The 15552-nt window shown below is 40.6% G+C and overlaps 1 protein-coding gene across 1 annotated transcript; it reads right to left on the bottom strand.

Moving 5' to 3' along the window:
• Positions 1–2440: 2440 nt before the first annotated feature.
• Positions 2441–14902, bottom strand: GJA1 (gap junction protein alpha 1). The gene is given in 3 exon segments (XM_017848889.1): positions 2441–2962; positions 2965–3764; positions 14650–14902. Coding segments are annotated over 2 exon segments (1146 nt in total). The 5' UTR covers positions 3749–3764; positions 14650–14902; the 3' UTR covers positions 2441–2600.
• Positions 14903–15552: the final 650 nt, after the last annotated feature.

The raw sequence follows: 15552 nt of genomic DNA on the forward strand, positions 1-15552 counted from the left end.
CTTCAGCCTTTCCAGCTTTAAAATTTCATCATCATTAAGATTTTGTGCTTACTCGTGTCATGTCTACTAAATTACTCAATGTTTTTCTTTTTTTTAGATGGAGTTTCTCCCTTGTTGCCCGTGCTGGAGTGCAATGGGGCGATCTCAGCTCACTGCAACCTCCGCCTCCTGAGTAGCTGGGATTACAGGCATATGCCACCACATCCAGCTATTTTTGTATTTTTAGTAGAGACAGGGTTTCTCCATGTTGGTCAGGCTGATCTGGAACTCCCAACATCAGGTGATCCACCCACCTTGGACTCCCAAAGTGCTGGGATTACAAGCTCAATATTTCCTTATTTTAAACTCTATCACACATCCCATTAAAGATATATTTCAAATTTAACACTTTATCTTCCTTTTGGTTCAATAGATATCCAAAAATGTTTACAATTAATGTTGCACTGAACAGAGCTAATGATAAATATTGTCCCTGAAAACGTGACGTTATTTGCTTAAGTTCTGATAACCAGTATAAATGTGTTTAATCTAAAATATGCCATCAATTAGTTTTAAATATAGTCCAGGCACGGTGGCTCACTCCTGTAATCCCAACATTTTGGGAGGCCGAGGTGGGTGGATCATGAGGTCAGGAGTTTCAGACCAGCCTGGCCAACGTGGTGAAGCCCCATCCCTACTAAAATTATGAAAATTAGTCAGGTACAGTGGCGGGTGCCTGTAACGCCAGCTATTCGGGAAGGTGAGGCAGGAGAATTGCTTGAACCTGGAAGGCAGGGGTTGCAATGAGCCAAGATCGCAGCACTGCACTCCAGCCTGGGTAACAGGGCAAGACTACGTCTCGGCAGGGGAAACAAATCACACAGAATATAGCGGCTATCTTTATACTAAATTAAAACTTTATTGAATAAAGAACACTCTCCAGAACACATGATCTGATGGACTAGGTCTACATTACATGCAATGAAGCTGAAATATGACTGTAGTTTAACATGGAATGTCAAACAAATTAGTAATTTTCATTGTACAAAACTGTTTATGTAGCTGACATGCAAGAAGTGTCATACTCAGCATTTTCACCAATCGTCTGTGATGAGTTTTAAAGAAGGCATTTGGAGAAACTGGTAGATGTCTTCAGCATATAGTTCAAATAAATTAGTTATATGCGTACTACTGAATCCTCTTTCAACCTCTCTTGCTTCCAAATAAAATCTTAGTGCAAACATCAAAGTTGCTGGTCACTCCAAAAGACTGTCAAACTCATAATAGAATACAAGTTTTGAATTACTGTGTATTAAGTAGGGCAAACCCAAGAATGCCAGTTACTGCAAAATTCATTTAGGCATATTTAATAGTCCACTCTAAGCATTTTTTCTAACTCTCTCACATTAATGACTAAAGCTTGTTTACAGTACTAAAATTCTATTATTCAAGCATCAATGATTACATTTCAGAAAAGGAAATCATTCATTTCAGTAATAGCATTACTGCTATATCCTAAAATAAAGAGAGAAAATAAAGAATCATAATTACCAAAACCAGTATCCATAATAGGATACACAGGGAAAACATTTTAGGAGAAAACAAAGTGTGCTTTACTTGCCACAGCAGGAATTATATAATGTAAACACCATATTGGCCCACACCACAAAATCCATGAGAAAGGTTCAAATGTGAACACTGTATGTGCATTATTTTCAAATCTGTGTTTGTGAGTTTATACTGTATCTGCTTGTACCAATACATGACAAACAAAAGAAGCTCTTCCACACACATACAAGTGATTGTTAAATATTAAGCATGGCTTGATTCCCTGACTCTAGCTTAAAAAAAAAGTTAAGTGACATCCCAACTGTCTTAAAATGTTTATTACAGAAACCGTTAAATGAATGTGAGTAGTAGCTGAGGAATGATGAAAAGTGATGGTAATGATATGGTGCAAGTGGATGGAAAAGAATATACGTATAACGCTGAGATTTGCAAATGCATGGAAAATCTTATTCTGTGGGCCTTGTCTGAATTTTAAACTGATACCAAGAATAGAAAACATAGTAGCACAAGTCCATTGACACCTGGAGGGTCAGGCCTAGAAAGCTTACCTTCAAAGTGCAAATTTTAACAATGGAATGTTTTAGCAGGGACTTAAGGACAATCCTCTGTCTTTTCCTGTTGAAAAGACGTAAGAGGTTCAGGAAGTATTTATTCCTGGCCAGAATTATTTCAGTTTCTTGGTAAAACAATATTTAGCCACAATTACCACCCACTCATTCACATACACAGAACCATTCTTAGGGGTGTTTGCGGGGAGAAAAGCCCTTATCTATGTATCACCTAAAGGAACTCTTACTTATAAAATCTAAGTTCTTTGAATCCACTACTTTAAATAGCAACATGCACCTCTCTTATCCCCTCCCTCTCCACCCATCTACCCCTGACACCCCAATGAACCTAGGTATCCTAATCTCTTTGTGTTTTCTAAGCCTCATGAATAAGGCTGTTGAGTACCACCTCCACTGGATCAAAATTAACACCTGGTGCACTTTCTACAGCACCTTTTTTCTTCTCCACAATTGAGTGGAATCTTGATGCTTTCAAGCTTCTATCTAGATCTCCAGGTCATCAGGCTGAGGTCTGCTGCTGGCACAACTGCTGGCTCTGCTTGAAGGTCGCTGGTCCACAATGGCTAGTGGCTGTAGTTCATGTCCAGCAGCTAGTTTTTTAGAATTCTGGTTATCATCAGGGAAATCAAAAGGCTGTGCATGGGAGTTAGAGATGGTGCTTCCCGCCTGCCCCATTCGATTTTGTTCAGCACTGTAATTAGCCCAGTTTTGCTCACTTGCTTGCTTGTTGTAATTGCGGCAAGAAGAATTGTTTCTGTCGCCAGTAACCAGCTTGTACCCAGGAGGAGACATAGGCGAGAGGGGAGCAGTTGGTGAGGCGCAGCCATTGAAATAAGCATATTTTGAGACCCACAGTCTTTGGTGGGGCTCAGTGTGCCACTGGTCGCATGGTAAGGGTCGCTCTTTCCCTTAACCTGATCCTTAACGCCCTTGAAGAAAACATAGAAGAGTTCAATGATATTCAAGGCCAGGGACACCAAGGACACCACCAGCATGAAGATGATGAAGATGGTTTTCTCCCTGGGGCGAGAGAGGAAACAGTCCACCTGATGTGGGCAGGGATCTCTTTTGCAAGTGTAAACAGCACTCAGGCTGAATCCATAGATGTACCACTGGATCAGCAAGAAGGCCACCTCAAAGATAGACTTGAAGAGGATACTGATGATGTAGGTCCGCAGCAACCCACCTCGCATTTTCACCTTACCATGCTCTTCAATACCATACTTGAACTTCTTTATCTCAATCTGCTTCAAGTGCATCTCCACATTGACACCATCTGTTTGGGCAACCTTGAGTTCCTCCTCTTTCTTGTTCAGTTTCTCTTCCTTTCGCATCACATAGAACACATGAGCCAGGTACAAGAGTGTGGGTACAGACACAAATATGATCTGCAGGACCCAGAAGCGCACATGAGAGATTGGGAAAGACTTGTCATAGCAGACGTTTTCACAACCAGGTTGTTGAGTGTTACAACGAAAGGCAGACTGCTCATCTCCCCAGGCTGACTCAACCGCTGTCCCCAGTAGCAGGATTCGGAAAATGAAAAGTACTGACAGCCACACCTTCCCTCCAGCAGTTGAGTAGGCTTGAACCTTGTCAAGGAGTTTGCCTAAGGCGCTCCAGTCACCCATGTTGCCTGGGCGCCACCTGAAAGAAACAAAAAGACAATTCAAGGATCACAGATTGCAAATTACTAGTTTAACATTTAGCACCTTTCAGCTGATAGTCAAAATACTATGCGTTTCATATATTTCTAACATTCTTTCACAAAAAACCAAGTGCAAACTCTTCCTGCCCCATTTTCCCCAACGAAGTAAAGATCTAACACGTGTTTTGTTTCGTTGAGATAAAGTAAGTCTTAGAAGCAACAGATTGTGAGTTGCAATCTTTAACCTGGGAAGATGTATCGCTTGCTCAACCACTGCCTTGCTGTGTGACTTGAGAAGCCATCTGTGCTAGGCCTCTGCTCATTTTATTTGTCTGATAAATGAGGACAATTTGCCTGGTAGGTCTGTGTTTGCCAAGCAAAATCCTGATGTGTTATTCAAAGCATAGCTATCTAAGAATACAGGTGAGAACACCTATGAACACATACATAACCTTCTTTCCAAAACTTTAATGCTATTATATATCATTTTATTACTAATTTCACTCTGAAAGTTTTTTTTTTTTCTTTGAGATGGAGTTTCACTCTTGTTGCCCAGGCTGGAGTGCAATGGCATGATCTCAGCTCACCGCAACCTCCTCCTCTTAGGTTCCAGCGATTGTCCTGCCTCAGCCTCCTGAGTAGCTGGGATTACAGGCATGCGCCATCACGCCTGGCTAATTTTGTATTTTCAGTAGAGATAGGGTTTCTCCATGTTGGTCAGGCTGGTCTCCAACTCCTGACTTCGGGTGATCTGCCTACCTCAGACTCTCAAAGTGCTGGTTTTACAGGTGTGGGTCACTGTGCCGAGCCTCTGGAAAGATTTTTCAAGTGTAATTTGTGCATACTCTGTATTATGGTCATTTACACTTTTCTGTTTCTTTTTTTTTACAGACAGAATTTCACTATGTTGCCCAGGCTCCTGGGCTCAAGCAATCCTCCTGCCTTAGCCTCCCAAGCAATGGTGACTGTTTTTTTTCTTAAGCAGTGACTTATGTAGCTCAGAAGTCAGTCTTCTGTCCAGAGAGAAAGTAGGCTATATGGGAATATACTCTTTTGCTACAATGTGTCACCATATGTAGTAACCTACTTTCAAAAACAAAGACTAAATACACATTACACTTCAAGTAAAAAGTTCATTTTGTCTCAATACTACTTACAACCTTATTAAAAAACAAAGAAAACCTACTTCAGAGTGTTTTCTCCAGCCAGAAAAGATTGGTTTTCATCTTTTCATTGTTATATACTTTAAAATTCCCTTACTGGGCTTTGGACCCTCAGGTTATACATCCAATTTAACTTCTTATCAATATCTAGCTATCTAAAGCCTATGACTTCTCCATTACTGAGGATAAGAAAAGATCTGGCCGGGTATGGTGGCTCACGTTTATAATCCACTCAGGCCTATAAGCACTTAGGGAGGCAGGCGGATCACGAGGGCAGGAGATTGAGACGATCCTGGCTAACATGGTGAAACCTCATCTCTACAAAAAATACAAGAAATTAGCTAGCCATGGTGCCACACTCCTGTAGTCCCAGCTACTCGGGAGGCTGAGGCAAGAGAATTGCTTGAACCCAGTTGCAGAAATTACGCCACTGCCCTCCAACCTGGGCGACAAGGAGAGACTCCGTCTCAGTAAAAAGAAAAAGATCTAAGTCGGTAGAAACCAATAAGAATCCCCAAAGTTATCTAGTTCAATTTATGCTCTAATTCCCGATTATCCATTTAGCTGATAAAAATTGAGGTTCTCAGGGTATAGGAAATATTTAGCTATAGATAGAGCCAGAAGAAGATTCACAATCCCCAGGCCAAGTCTTTTCAATGCCTCACACCGGTTTTAAAAGTATAGTAAGGCTGCACTAAAGCTAGAAATGCTTGCATGCTTTAATATACACAACCTTAGCCAGGGCTGAAAGCTGGGAAGAAGTAAGTAACATGATGTGGCAGGTATAGGGAATATAGGCTAATTTTCAGCAGACAGCAGTAATTGGAGGGTTTAGAAAAGGACGAATTAGTCAAAGATTGTTTAATAATTAAAAACAAGCAAAGCTAAGACTTTGCAGGAGCATAGTAATGAACTCTAAATAGTGTAACCAAAGGTAGGGTTATTTAGGCTTCTTAGAAATATGTTCACTATCTGAATATAAAGGAGTTTCTCATCTGGAGTTGAACTATGAGCTGTATCTCCTTGTAGGAAGTAAATGAAATTATCAGGGGAATCTTCTTCCCCAGCAAGCAGCATTACATTTCTGTCTAATGACTGTGTCTCCTGGCCATAGAGAACAAGAAAAAATGAAATGGGCGCCTGACCTGGGATTTCCTGGGCCGAACAAATAAGAGATGGCTGAGCCATAAAGCTAAACTATGCACCAGCTACCTAAATTAGATACCATGGGTACCTTTGATGACAGCCCAGGGACTGGTGCCAAAGAATGCTGAATAAGAGTGGAGAGTGGGTGCTTAGGCCACAGAAATAAGGCTCCCCCAGTGGTCATAAAAAAGGGAGCTTCCCTTCTACTTTGGAAGGGTCATTTTAGATTCTGAAGTGACAAGTTAGAAAGTAAAATTGATGTATGAAAACAGCAGTCAAATAAGAACAAAGGCTTGAAAGGCTGACAAAGACAGTTAAATAGCTAAGGAAAGGCTTGAAGTGAGGGAGTAATTTAGCCGTGATGGACAGTTTGATGGTGAGAGAATGTGAAAGGGAAAAAAAACCAAAAAAAAAAAAACCCCTGTAATTTAGCAGAAAATACTAGACCGGAAATGAAGAAGTACAGTCCATAAGGGTCAAACAGAATTTTTGGAGCTGTATCAATAGACAGTTTCTGTGGTGATGTGTAAAATTGGCCCTAATTCTGTTTGTAAAAAATTACAATATTTTGCCAGTGTCATCTGCTTTTGCTCAGATATTTTGATTGCTAGGGGGAAAATAGCAAAAAACAATCAAGTATAAAAGGATAAACTGTTTGCATACATCTCATCACATTCATGCAATGATAGCGCTGAAGACAAACCTATCATATCTAGAAATATGACCAGCCACAACAGAAGTTATTTTAGCTAGGATTTCATCATTACTCAAAGTAAAATATGATTGTGTAGATGCTTATAGTAATTCATCACTAAGTTTATTTACATTCTATTAAAAAAATCGTATGACACATAACTTTCATATCATTTCGAGATTCTACAAAAATACTCCACAGTTCCATAGTATGTGAACTAGGTCATCAGGCAGCTGTTTAGGTAGTAGTTCTTTTTTAATACACTAGCAACTTAATTGCAAAGTTGTCTTTTCTTTAAGCACCCATGCAGTTGCCATTTGCCTTAATGAGTTATACTCTTTCATCTTAATAAGATACGAATTATCAAATTGGATACCGAGTATCCTGTAACATGTAGCTACCTGTCGGTTACCACTATCATAGAGAGCATCAAATAATATTTAATGTGACAGCTGCCCAAAAGAGGTAACAAAAATTGTTCCTTTTCTTTTGGTGGTTGCTCACTTTGCCATGAATCAAATTTTGGCAACTGGTTTTTCCTCCCTGCTGCACCCTTCCCAAACTGATTTGGTATCTTCGCTTTTCCAAACCTTGTATGATAAGTTAACATCCTTTTATAATAAAAGGGCATATTTATGTTTACAGAATCCTTGGCATTGATCTACAGACTATAAACTGCACTTTTATTCACAAGGAGGAGACAGGTATATTTTTTATTTGATACATGAGAAGACCAATGCAGCTGGACATATCACATATATTCATGCCTTCACCGCTAAGATACTGAGTTGGTGTTTCACATGTAGACCAAGGTCTAAAAGGAGTTGTGCAAAGTTCTCGTTAAGAGCAGAGTCTTAGCAGCTGGACCACACTTTTTGCCATCTATGTGCCATGTTAGATTACATTTCCATTGCTCGTCATGTCCCCCTAGACTGGATGGATATCCAAAGCTACAGGCACTAAGTGGGGCGCTAGGTGGGGCCTAGGAAGATTCTTTAATTCAAATGAAATCTCTTAAAAATAAAGCTTTGGGGCCGGGCTCAGTGGCTCATGCCTGTAATCCCAGCACTTTAGGAGGCTGAGGCAGGCGGATCATGAGGTCAGGAGATTGAGACCATCCTGGCTAACAAGGTGAAACCAGTCTCTACTGAAAAAATACAAAAATTTAGCCGGGCATGGTGGCGGGTGCCTGTAATCCCAGCTACTCAGGAGGTTGAGGCAGGAGAATGGCGTGAACCCGGGAGGTGGAGCTTTCAGTGAGCTGAGATGGCGCCACTGCACCCCAGCCTGGGAGACAGAGCAAGACTGCCTCAAAAAAAAAAAAATTAATTAATTAAAAAAATAAAACAAAGCTTTGATTTTAAATTACATTTGACTATGCCTTTTGCTAGAGCCTTAGAAACAAACCACTGTGCTGAAGTTGCAGTGAAGTCTTTCCATGCCATTAATATCCTAATAGTTATTAGAATTAAGTATTTTACTTTCAAGTTTAAATGTTTTTCTCAAGAAGAGAAATGTAGGCCGGGCGCGGTGGCTCAAGCCTGTAATCCCAGCACTTTGGGAGGCCGAGACGGGCGGATCACGAGGTCAGGAGATCAAGACCATCCTGGCTAACACGGTGAAACCCCTTCTCTACTAAAAAATACAAAAAACTAGCCGGGCGAGGTGGCGGGCGCCTGTAGTCCTAGCTACTCGGGAGGCTGAGGCAGGAGAATGGCTTAAACCCGGGAGGCGGAGCTTGCAGTGAGCTGAGAACCGGCCACTGCACTCCAGCCCGGCGACAGAGCGAGACTCCGTCTCCAAAAAAAAAAAAAAAAGAAGAAGAGAAATGTAATGAGTTGAGAGTGGAGACTTAAATAAAGGTAAATAGGATTATTGAAAACTAAAGTGAAATTTGATATCCAGCATCTTTTTATGATTGAGAGAAAAGAGAAGGTGAAGGTCATTAATATCTGAAAGAATAAAATCAGAGTCTAAACCTACATAAGGAAATGTCTACGGAAGTTCCCGATAAAATTATTTAATGGATTTTTTGGGGAGGAAAGGGAAATCATGTGTGTCTAATGTACTAGCACCCAAAAATATTCATGCCCCAAAACTCAAATGCAAACCCTTCTAATGTTTTATTTCACTTTTGTAATATCCTCTGCCCCTCCAGTAATGTCACTGAGTGAACTCAGTGGTCTATTCCTTCACACTTAAAACAGTCACCCTTAGCTTGACCTCAGCCATCACCAGTTTGCTAGATTTCATGTCATTAGCCTGGTCACCCTGATCGCCAACCTATACTCCGAGTAATCAGTCAATCTTGAGAAAATAAACAAACAATCAGTTTGGTTTCATGAGCTCTGCTCTATCCACACAGCTCACATCCTCACTTGTTTCAGGTCTCACCTCATCAGCCAACTTTCCTGACCACCAAGTATGACATAGCAACATTCTTTCCCCAGTCCTGTCATTTCCTATTCCCTTTGCCCTGGTTTTTTAAAAAATTATTATTTTAATAAACTTTATCTCTACTTGATATAGTAAATATTTGCCTGATTATTATGTACCTCCTTCCATGAGAAGGATTTATTATTTACCTTCCTCAACTCAAATGTGAGCTATACGAGGGAGTTTACTTTGTTCACTGCTGTATCCTCAGTGCTTAAAAGAGTAAGAGATGTGGCCAGGTGTGGTGGCTCACACCTGTAATCCCAGCACGTTGGGAGGCCAAAGTGGGAGGAACATCTGAGGTCAAGAGTTTGAGATCAGCCTGACTGACATAGTGAAATCCTGTCTCTACTAAAAATACAAAAAAGTAGCCAGGTGTGGTGGCGGGTGCCTGTAATCTCAGCTACTTGGGAGGCTGAGGCAGGAGAATGACATGAACCTGGGAGGTGGAGGCTGCAGTGAGCGAGATTGCACCACTGCACTCCAGCCTTGGTAACAGAGTGAAACTCCGTCTCCAAAAAAAAAAAAAAAAAAAAAAAAAAAGAAAAGAGAATTAGATGGAATTAAATGGGGCTTCCACAAAAAATAAAAGATACTGTACAAAAAACCAAACAGTTTTGTTTGTTTGTTTTTTACTGTCTCTTTGGGATTCTCTTAATTGTAGTTATGTATCTCAACTTTCTAAAGTCTCAAATTAATTAAAAAGGAGACTTCACAGTACAAAAGTATTGTCATCATCTCACATTCTCATATTGTTAAATTTTCAAGTAACAATTTCTGAAACAGAGAGCTGTTTGTTGAAACATGCTTCAAATGATTCCTGAGCAGGCAATAGAGCTAAATTAAGAAAAAAGGCTCTTTACAACCCCCCACTGCTAAATTTGACTGGCTTTAAAAAAAAAAAAAAAAAGAGAAAAAAGGCTTTTTAACAAAGAGCTTCTTGAATTTGTTAAATGAGATCCTAATGAGGGTTAGGATTCTTGTAGAACTGCATCAGGTATCATGGTTGTACATTCAGTTCACTGTTAGGTTGTTGCAGGTTAAGATTTAAAAAACAAAACAACAAAATAAAGAAATAACACAACTGTGTAGTTGTCCCCTAGTTCTATGATATTCTAACTCCGACTGCACCACACAATTTTGTTGTAGCCAAGGACATTATTACGAGAAGAAATAGCCCGTTTAAAATCGTGTATATTTCAAGAATGATAAATACCGGGGAAGGCTAGGGCTTTGAAGCAGAAGAGCAGCAGCTGATAATAACCCTGGTTAATATAACATCTTTACAGTCTGAGTCTATGCAGGCAGTACAGTGATTAGAATGAAGTACCATGATTCCCAGTTCATCAGATAATACCCAACCTTTACTTCCTTATTTATACCTAGATGGCCTAACTGTAGTGTATCAAACTTACTGTATGTAAACATCTATTTATAAAGAATTGCACTTTTGTGTAGGTATTTGATGTTGTGAACTGCTTATTTTGGGGGCAGAGGGGAGGACAACAAAAAAACACCAAGAAGCCTTTATTTCCCCAGCTCTTACCCCTCCTCATCACTCCACTTATATTAGCATCCACTTAATGAGAGGAGGTGGAGATTGAGGTGTGAGGAATTCCATCCAAAGAGAGGATGGTGCATCCCATAAAAGACAATCCCCTCCCTAGTTCAACAGCTACTACTCAATTCTCCCCCAAAACAAGTTTTTCAAGATCAATTTAGGGCTACCAGAGAGAAAACCCTAAGTCGGAAGCTGCAGGCTAAAAGCCATGTTCTTCAATTGTGATGTAACTTAATATATTTCTATCAGTCCTTGGCGTTTCCTCTGCCCCTACTCTTACTTCCACCTCCAAAGTGACTATTTTTAGTGAATAGCTTTGTTATTTTATAATCATATAAAGACATCCTTAGGGCCCTCACAAGTGTATTGATTAAGACAGTCTATTTTTTTCGATGAGAGTTTAATAAATAACTCATGCCTGTGAAGCTCTTAGTAACAGCTCAGTAAAGTTTGGTTCTTACTCTTTAAAAGACCTGTATATATATAGCATTAGTTTTAAATTTTCATCTTTTCTTTAGAAAACAGCAACTAAGAAATGATTGACAAACATACATTTTCTTTTAAAAAAAATTTTATAGAGATGGGGTTTTGCTATGTTGTTCAGGTTGGTTTTAAACTCCCGGCCTCAAGCCATCCTCCCACCTCAGCCTCTCAAAGGGCTAGGATTACAGGCGTGAGACATCAAGCCCAGCAGATGATGAATATACATTTTTCTTAAAATATTATTTTAAAAGCATAGGAAAATTGGAATGTGAAATTTATGAAATTGTATAAGCCACTGATATTTTTTTTAAAAAAGAGCTAACCACAGTTTGAAATTTGGTAAAAGAAACTGTACATACATAGTTAAAGGGTAACTTTAAGATGGAGAATTTAGGCAATTATGCTAAGAATTATAAAAATGTTAATCGCCCATGGAAGAGATGCTCTGGAGATTTTTAAAACTTGAATTATCCATGTGGAATATTACATTAATAATAAACACTAGATAATTACTTTTTCTCTCCAGAGCTGAACTGGTGTGTGCGGATAAGTTCCCACACATCTCTTCAAATAACTGAGAATCCTGGAGATAAGTCAGAACAACAGGAAAGGCGGAGTGGAAGATATTAATCACTGGTGACTGTCCTATCATTCCCTTCCCTGCGGGTATAGTATATAAAGGCTCAAACCAAGCTACACCCCTGGATGTAGAGAAAAGAAAAGAAAGAATGCACCCCGTGTTTTCCCCCCTTATCTATGCAGGAAATGGAAACATCTAAGTAACAAAGCAACCTTCAGTATCTGAAAGCACAGCCCTTAATCTGCCTCCTGCCGAGCATCTTTGGAACCATGTTTCCCAAGGAGAGTGAGAGCACTGCAGGTATCACAGTCGCCAAGGGTGAGAAACTCGGTGGCTGGGGTTAGAATCCTCAGAAGGCATTAGAAAAATGTGGAACATGTTTAAACAGTGAAGAAAGTAGAGCAAAGCACTACCACTGCATTTTCTCAGCAGAGGACAGGTAACCAGTCTACCCTGACTTTGGGAAGTACAAAACACCCCCACACTGGGGGAACAATAATATAGAATCAACATCGCCAGGAAGGAACGGAATGTACTGCCTCTGCTCGCTATAATTTCCAGGCAATTCGGCCTACCTAGAAGTAATTACTCTTCTCCCAAAGGTGTTTTCTGTCTAACTGGCCTATTTCATTCCTGGCGGTGGGGGGTAGGGTGGGCGGGGAGACGCGCTAGCTTAATGAAATCTCTGCATTACTAGCCGCTTTAATTTCCAGCTATCCTTGCACAAAAGTAAATATTAGGCTTCCTCACAGGGACACTATTCACCGAGTTCAAATGCGCCCAATTTTCGGAGGGCAAGATTCAGTATCTTCCTTGTCGTTACTAACCGGGTCGGGGAAGCAAAAGAAATTCAATCGACTTCCAAATAAAGCCACGCTTCTTTTTACAACATTGTATAGCTCTCCCCTTCCCACCCCTACTTTGTACCTGGAGAGAAAGAGAAGCACGCCTTGGGGAACAAGGAGAGCTTATCGATGAGCGTTATCAGAAACCCCCAGCAAAGGCAGGCTGGGTCACTAAAGGGGCAGGGTGGGCGTAGCGCTGCTCCGACCGCTAGGCGCGCTTCTCCGAAACAGGCTGACTTGCCCCGGACGCGTCATCAGCTCCCGGAGGGTCTCTCCTCCCTGCCCTTTCCCCTTGCGCCGCCCCGCCTCATTCTCGGGAAGTTTCAGGAACTTCCAGGGGCGTTGCAAGTGCAATTTAAGCACAATTCCCAAGGTATTCAGGTTTTCTTACCAACGCGGAGATAGTGGAATTCAGCAAGTTTAAAAGAGGAAAAAAAAAAAAAAAAAAAAGGAGGGGGGGCTGATGTGAGAGGGATGGGAAATTAGATTGACAACTTTAATTAAATCAACCATTTGTTCCTCTACCATTTGGCACCCAGCCCATCTCTCCTCCTATCCCTCCCACCCCGCACCCCGGGTTCCTTTGCAGTGACGAACTCGGACCTGCGCTCGGTTTGACTTGTGAGGATTTGGGGGAAACGTCCCCAAACCGCGCTGTTTCAGGAAGCGAAGGCGCGGGAAGGAGCCCGGCAGACAGTAAGATGGCAGGAGGCGCCCCGTACCCGTCCGGCCCACGGCCTCCGTAAAGCTTTCATTTTTATTTGCTTTTCAGCATTCGCTGGTGCAAATACTTCCACCGCAGGGTCACGTCAAGAATCTAAACTAATTATTTTAGTCTGTAGATTTACACAGACCAGAAAATCCCTACCGGGCACAAAAATGCATGGTTGCATTTCTGATGAACATAATGGGTGTTACCAATAAAAGTATTTTAAAAATTGAACCCTTTTAAGCAACGCATTAGCGTTGTCTTTGCCCTAGGAGCTCCAGCTCCAAAGAACTGCCCCAGAGTTCTGAATTCGGTTACAGGTTCGAGCAGAGGGAAGGTGCGGGGCGGCGGGTGTTGGCGGGGGGAGCTCCCAAAGTGCTGTTTAAGAAAGTTTTTTTCCCTGCTCTTTCTAGGAGCTCCTGTTTTAGGAGACGGTGTTGGAAAAGCATGCTGGCGTACACGGTTTTAAACGTCTGATCTCTAATGCTCTGTAACTAACCACCACCCAAACTTTAGGAGATTTCATCTCCTAAACTGCCAACGTGGTCAAGTACAAGTTGTCTCTCCTGATGGTCTCAAATCTTTCCATAGCGGTTGCTAATCTAAAGTAACAATTTACTGTTGATTTTTAAAACCTAACATTAATGCTCTTTAATTTTATACCTTTTTGTTTAATGGAGAAAATTCTAGGAAGGAACCACGTGGAAGTCAAGTAACCACGATGTTTTAACAAAGCACTTTGTCACAAAAGAAGTTGGCTTTGCAAAGCAATAGAACATCAATCAAGATTTCCATGTGAAAAAAGCACTTTATTCTATGAAGTGTACAATACTATAGGAAGCACGCTAAGCAAATTTACACTTTGATTTTTGCGATGTAGTCAGTCAAATCCCCCAACCCAGGCACCTAACCGCCCCCCCCACAACAAATGATAGCACCTAGACTATTACTGATTACAAAAAAAAAATAATAAAATTACACTCTAAAATGAAAAACCAAACATCCAGTAAACTAGTCTTTTATTCTAACCGGAAAGGTTTGAACCTTTTTACCTGTTGCAATGTTAATAGAAACTTTTTTAACACTCAAAATATAAATTCAGTATAATAAATTTTAACTTTAAAACTATAGAAACACTTTCAAATCCATCAATCCATTTACAGTATCATAATTCCAAGCTACATTTAACACATTTTAAAACTTTAGGAAAGTTTTACTTGTAGAAAAGAAACTAATAGGTAAAGTGTTCTCATTTTTTAAAACTTACTCTTTTCTTAAAAGAAGTGAAGTCACGCCAAGTGATTGAACTCCTTGGAGGATGAAGTAAAATGAAAAGGCAAGTTCAGGCACTCAGACCTGTCTATTTAAAGTTTAAAACTCCACTGCAGTTTGGTACTTTCCTCACGCCTTCCCCCTAATGAAAGAAAAGTGCTGATACCTCGTAAAAGCTTTTTTGTAACTTGGAGCACAGAGCTTTTAAAAGTTTCAAGCCACTGACTCAACTGGGAGGAGGGGCTAGAGGAAAGGGGAGGGCAAAGGGAAAGGCTGGGAGGAGGTGGAGAGGAGGCTGGTGAATGTGGAAGGGCGGGGGCAGAAGAGGCAAAGAGCAGGAGGGGGATCAGGATGAAGTTGTAGTTTAAATTTGCTAATGAGGAAAAATAAAATAGCATTAGGGACATGAACGCCTCTACTTGGAGTTGCTCCTCATACGTAAGAATCATTGATTATAGTGCTTGCTTCACCAGAAGACCAGGGATAATGGGGGGAAAAGTGTATATTTTTATTATAACATTGTCTAAAATTTTTAAGGTAGCTTACAATAAATAAAAAGGGTGGGGAAGCATATAACCAGTTCAAGCTTGTTTCACATTGACCAAGGTGTGTGAAGTTAGAGGTAGGTGTGAGTGACCTGTTTGATGATCTAATTCCCTTCCTTTAAATGTAAGTAAGGACAATTAACACAGGGAATGGCGGGGATGGGAGAGAGACATTTCAAAAATTGACATATAGGAAGAAAAGTCCATACCCAATCCACCTTTCCACCCCTTGATGGCTTTGAATTTTTACTTTCTTTCAGTTTAGCAAAAGGCGTGTGTGTGGGTGTGTGATGTGTGTGTGTGTGTGTGGTGTGTGTATAGTTTTTACATATATAGGGATCCGTTTTTGTTTG

Source organism: Rhinopithecus bieti, unplaced genomic scaffold (assembly GCF_001698545.2).
Source record: "Rhinopithecus bieti isolate Rb0 unplaced genomic scaffold, ASM169854v2 scaffold_30957, whole genome shotgun sequence".
NCBI lineage: Eukaryota > Metazoa > Chordata > Mammalia > Primates > Cercopithecidae > Rhinopithecus > Rhinopithecus bieti.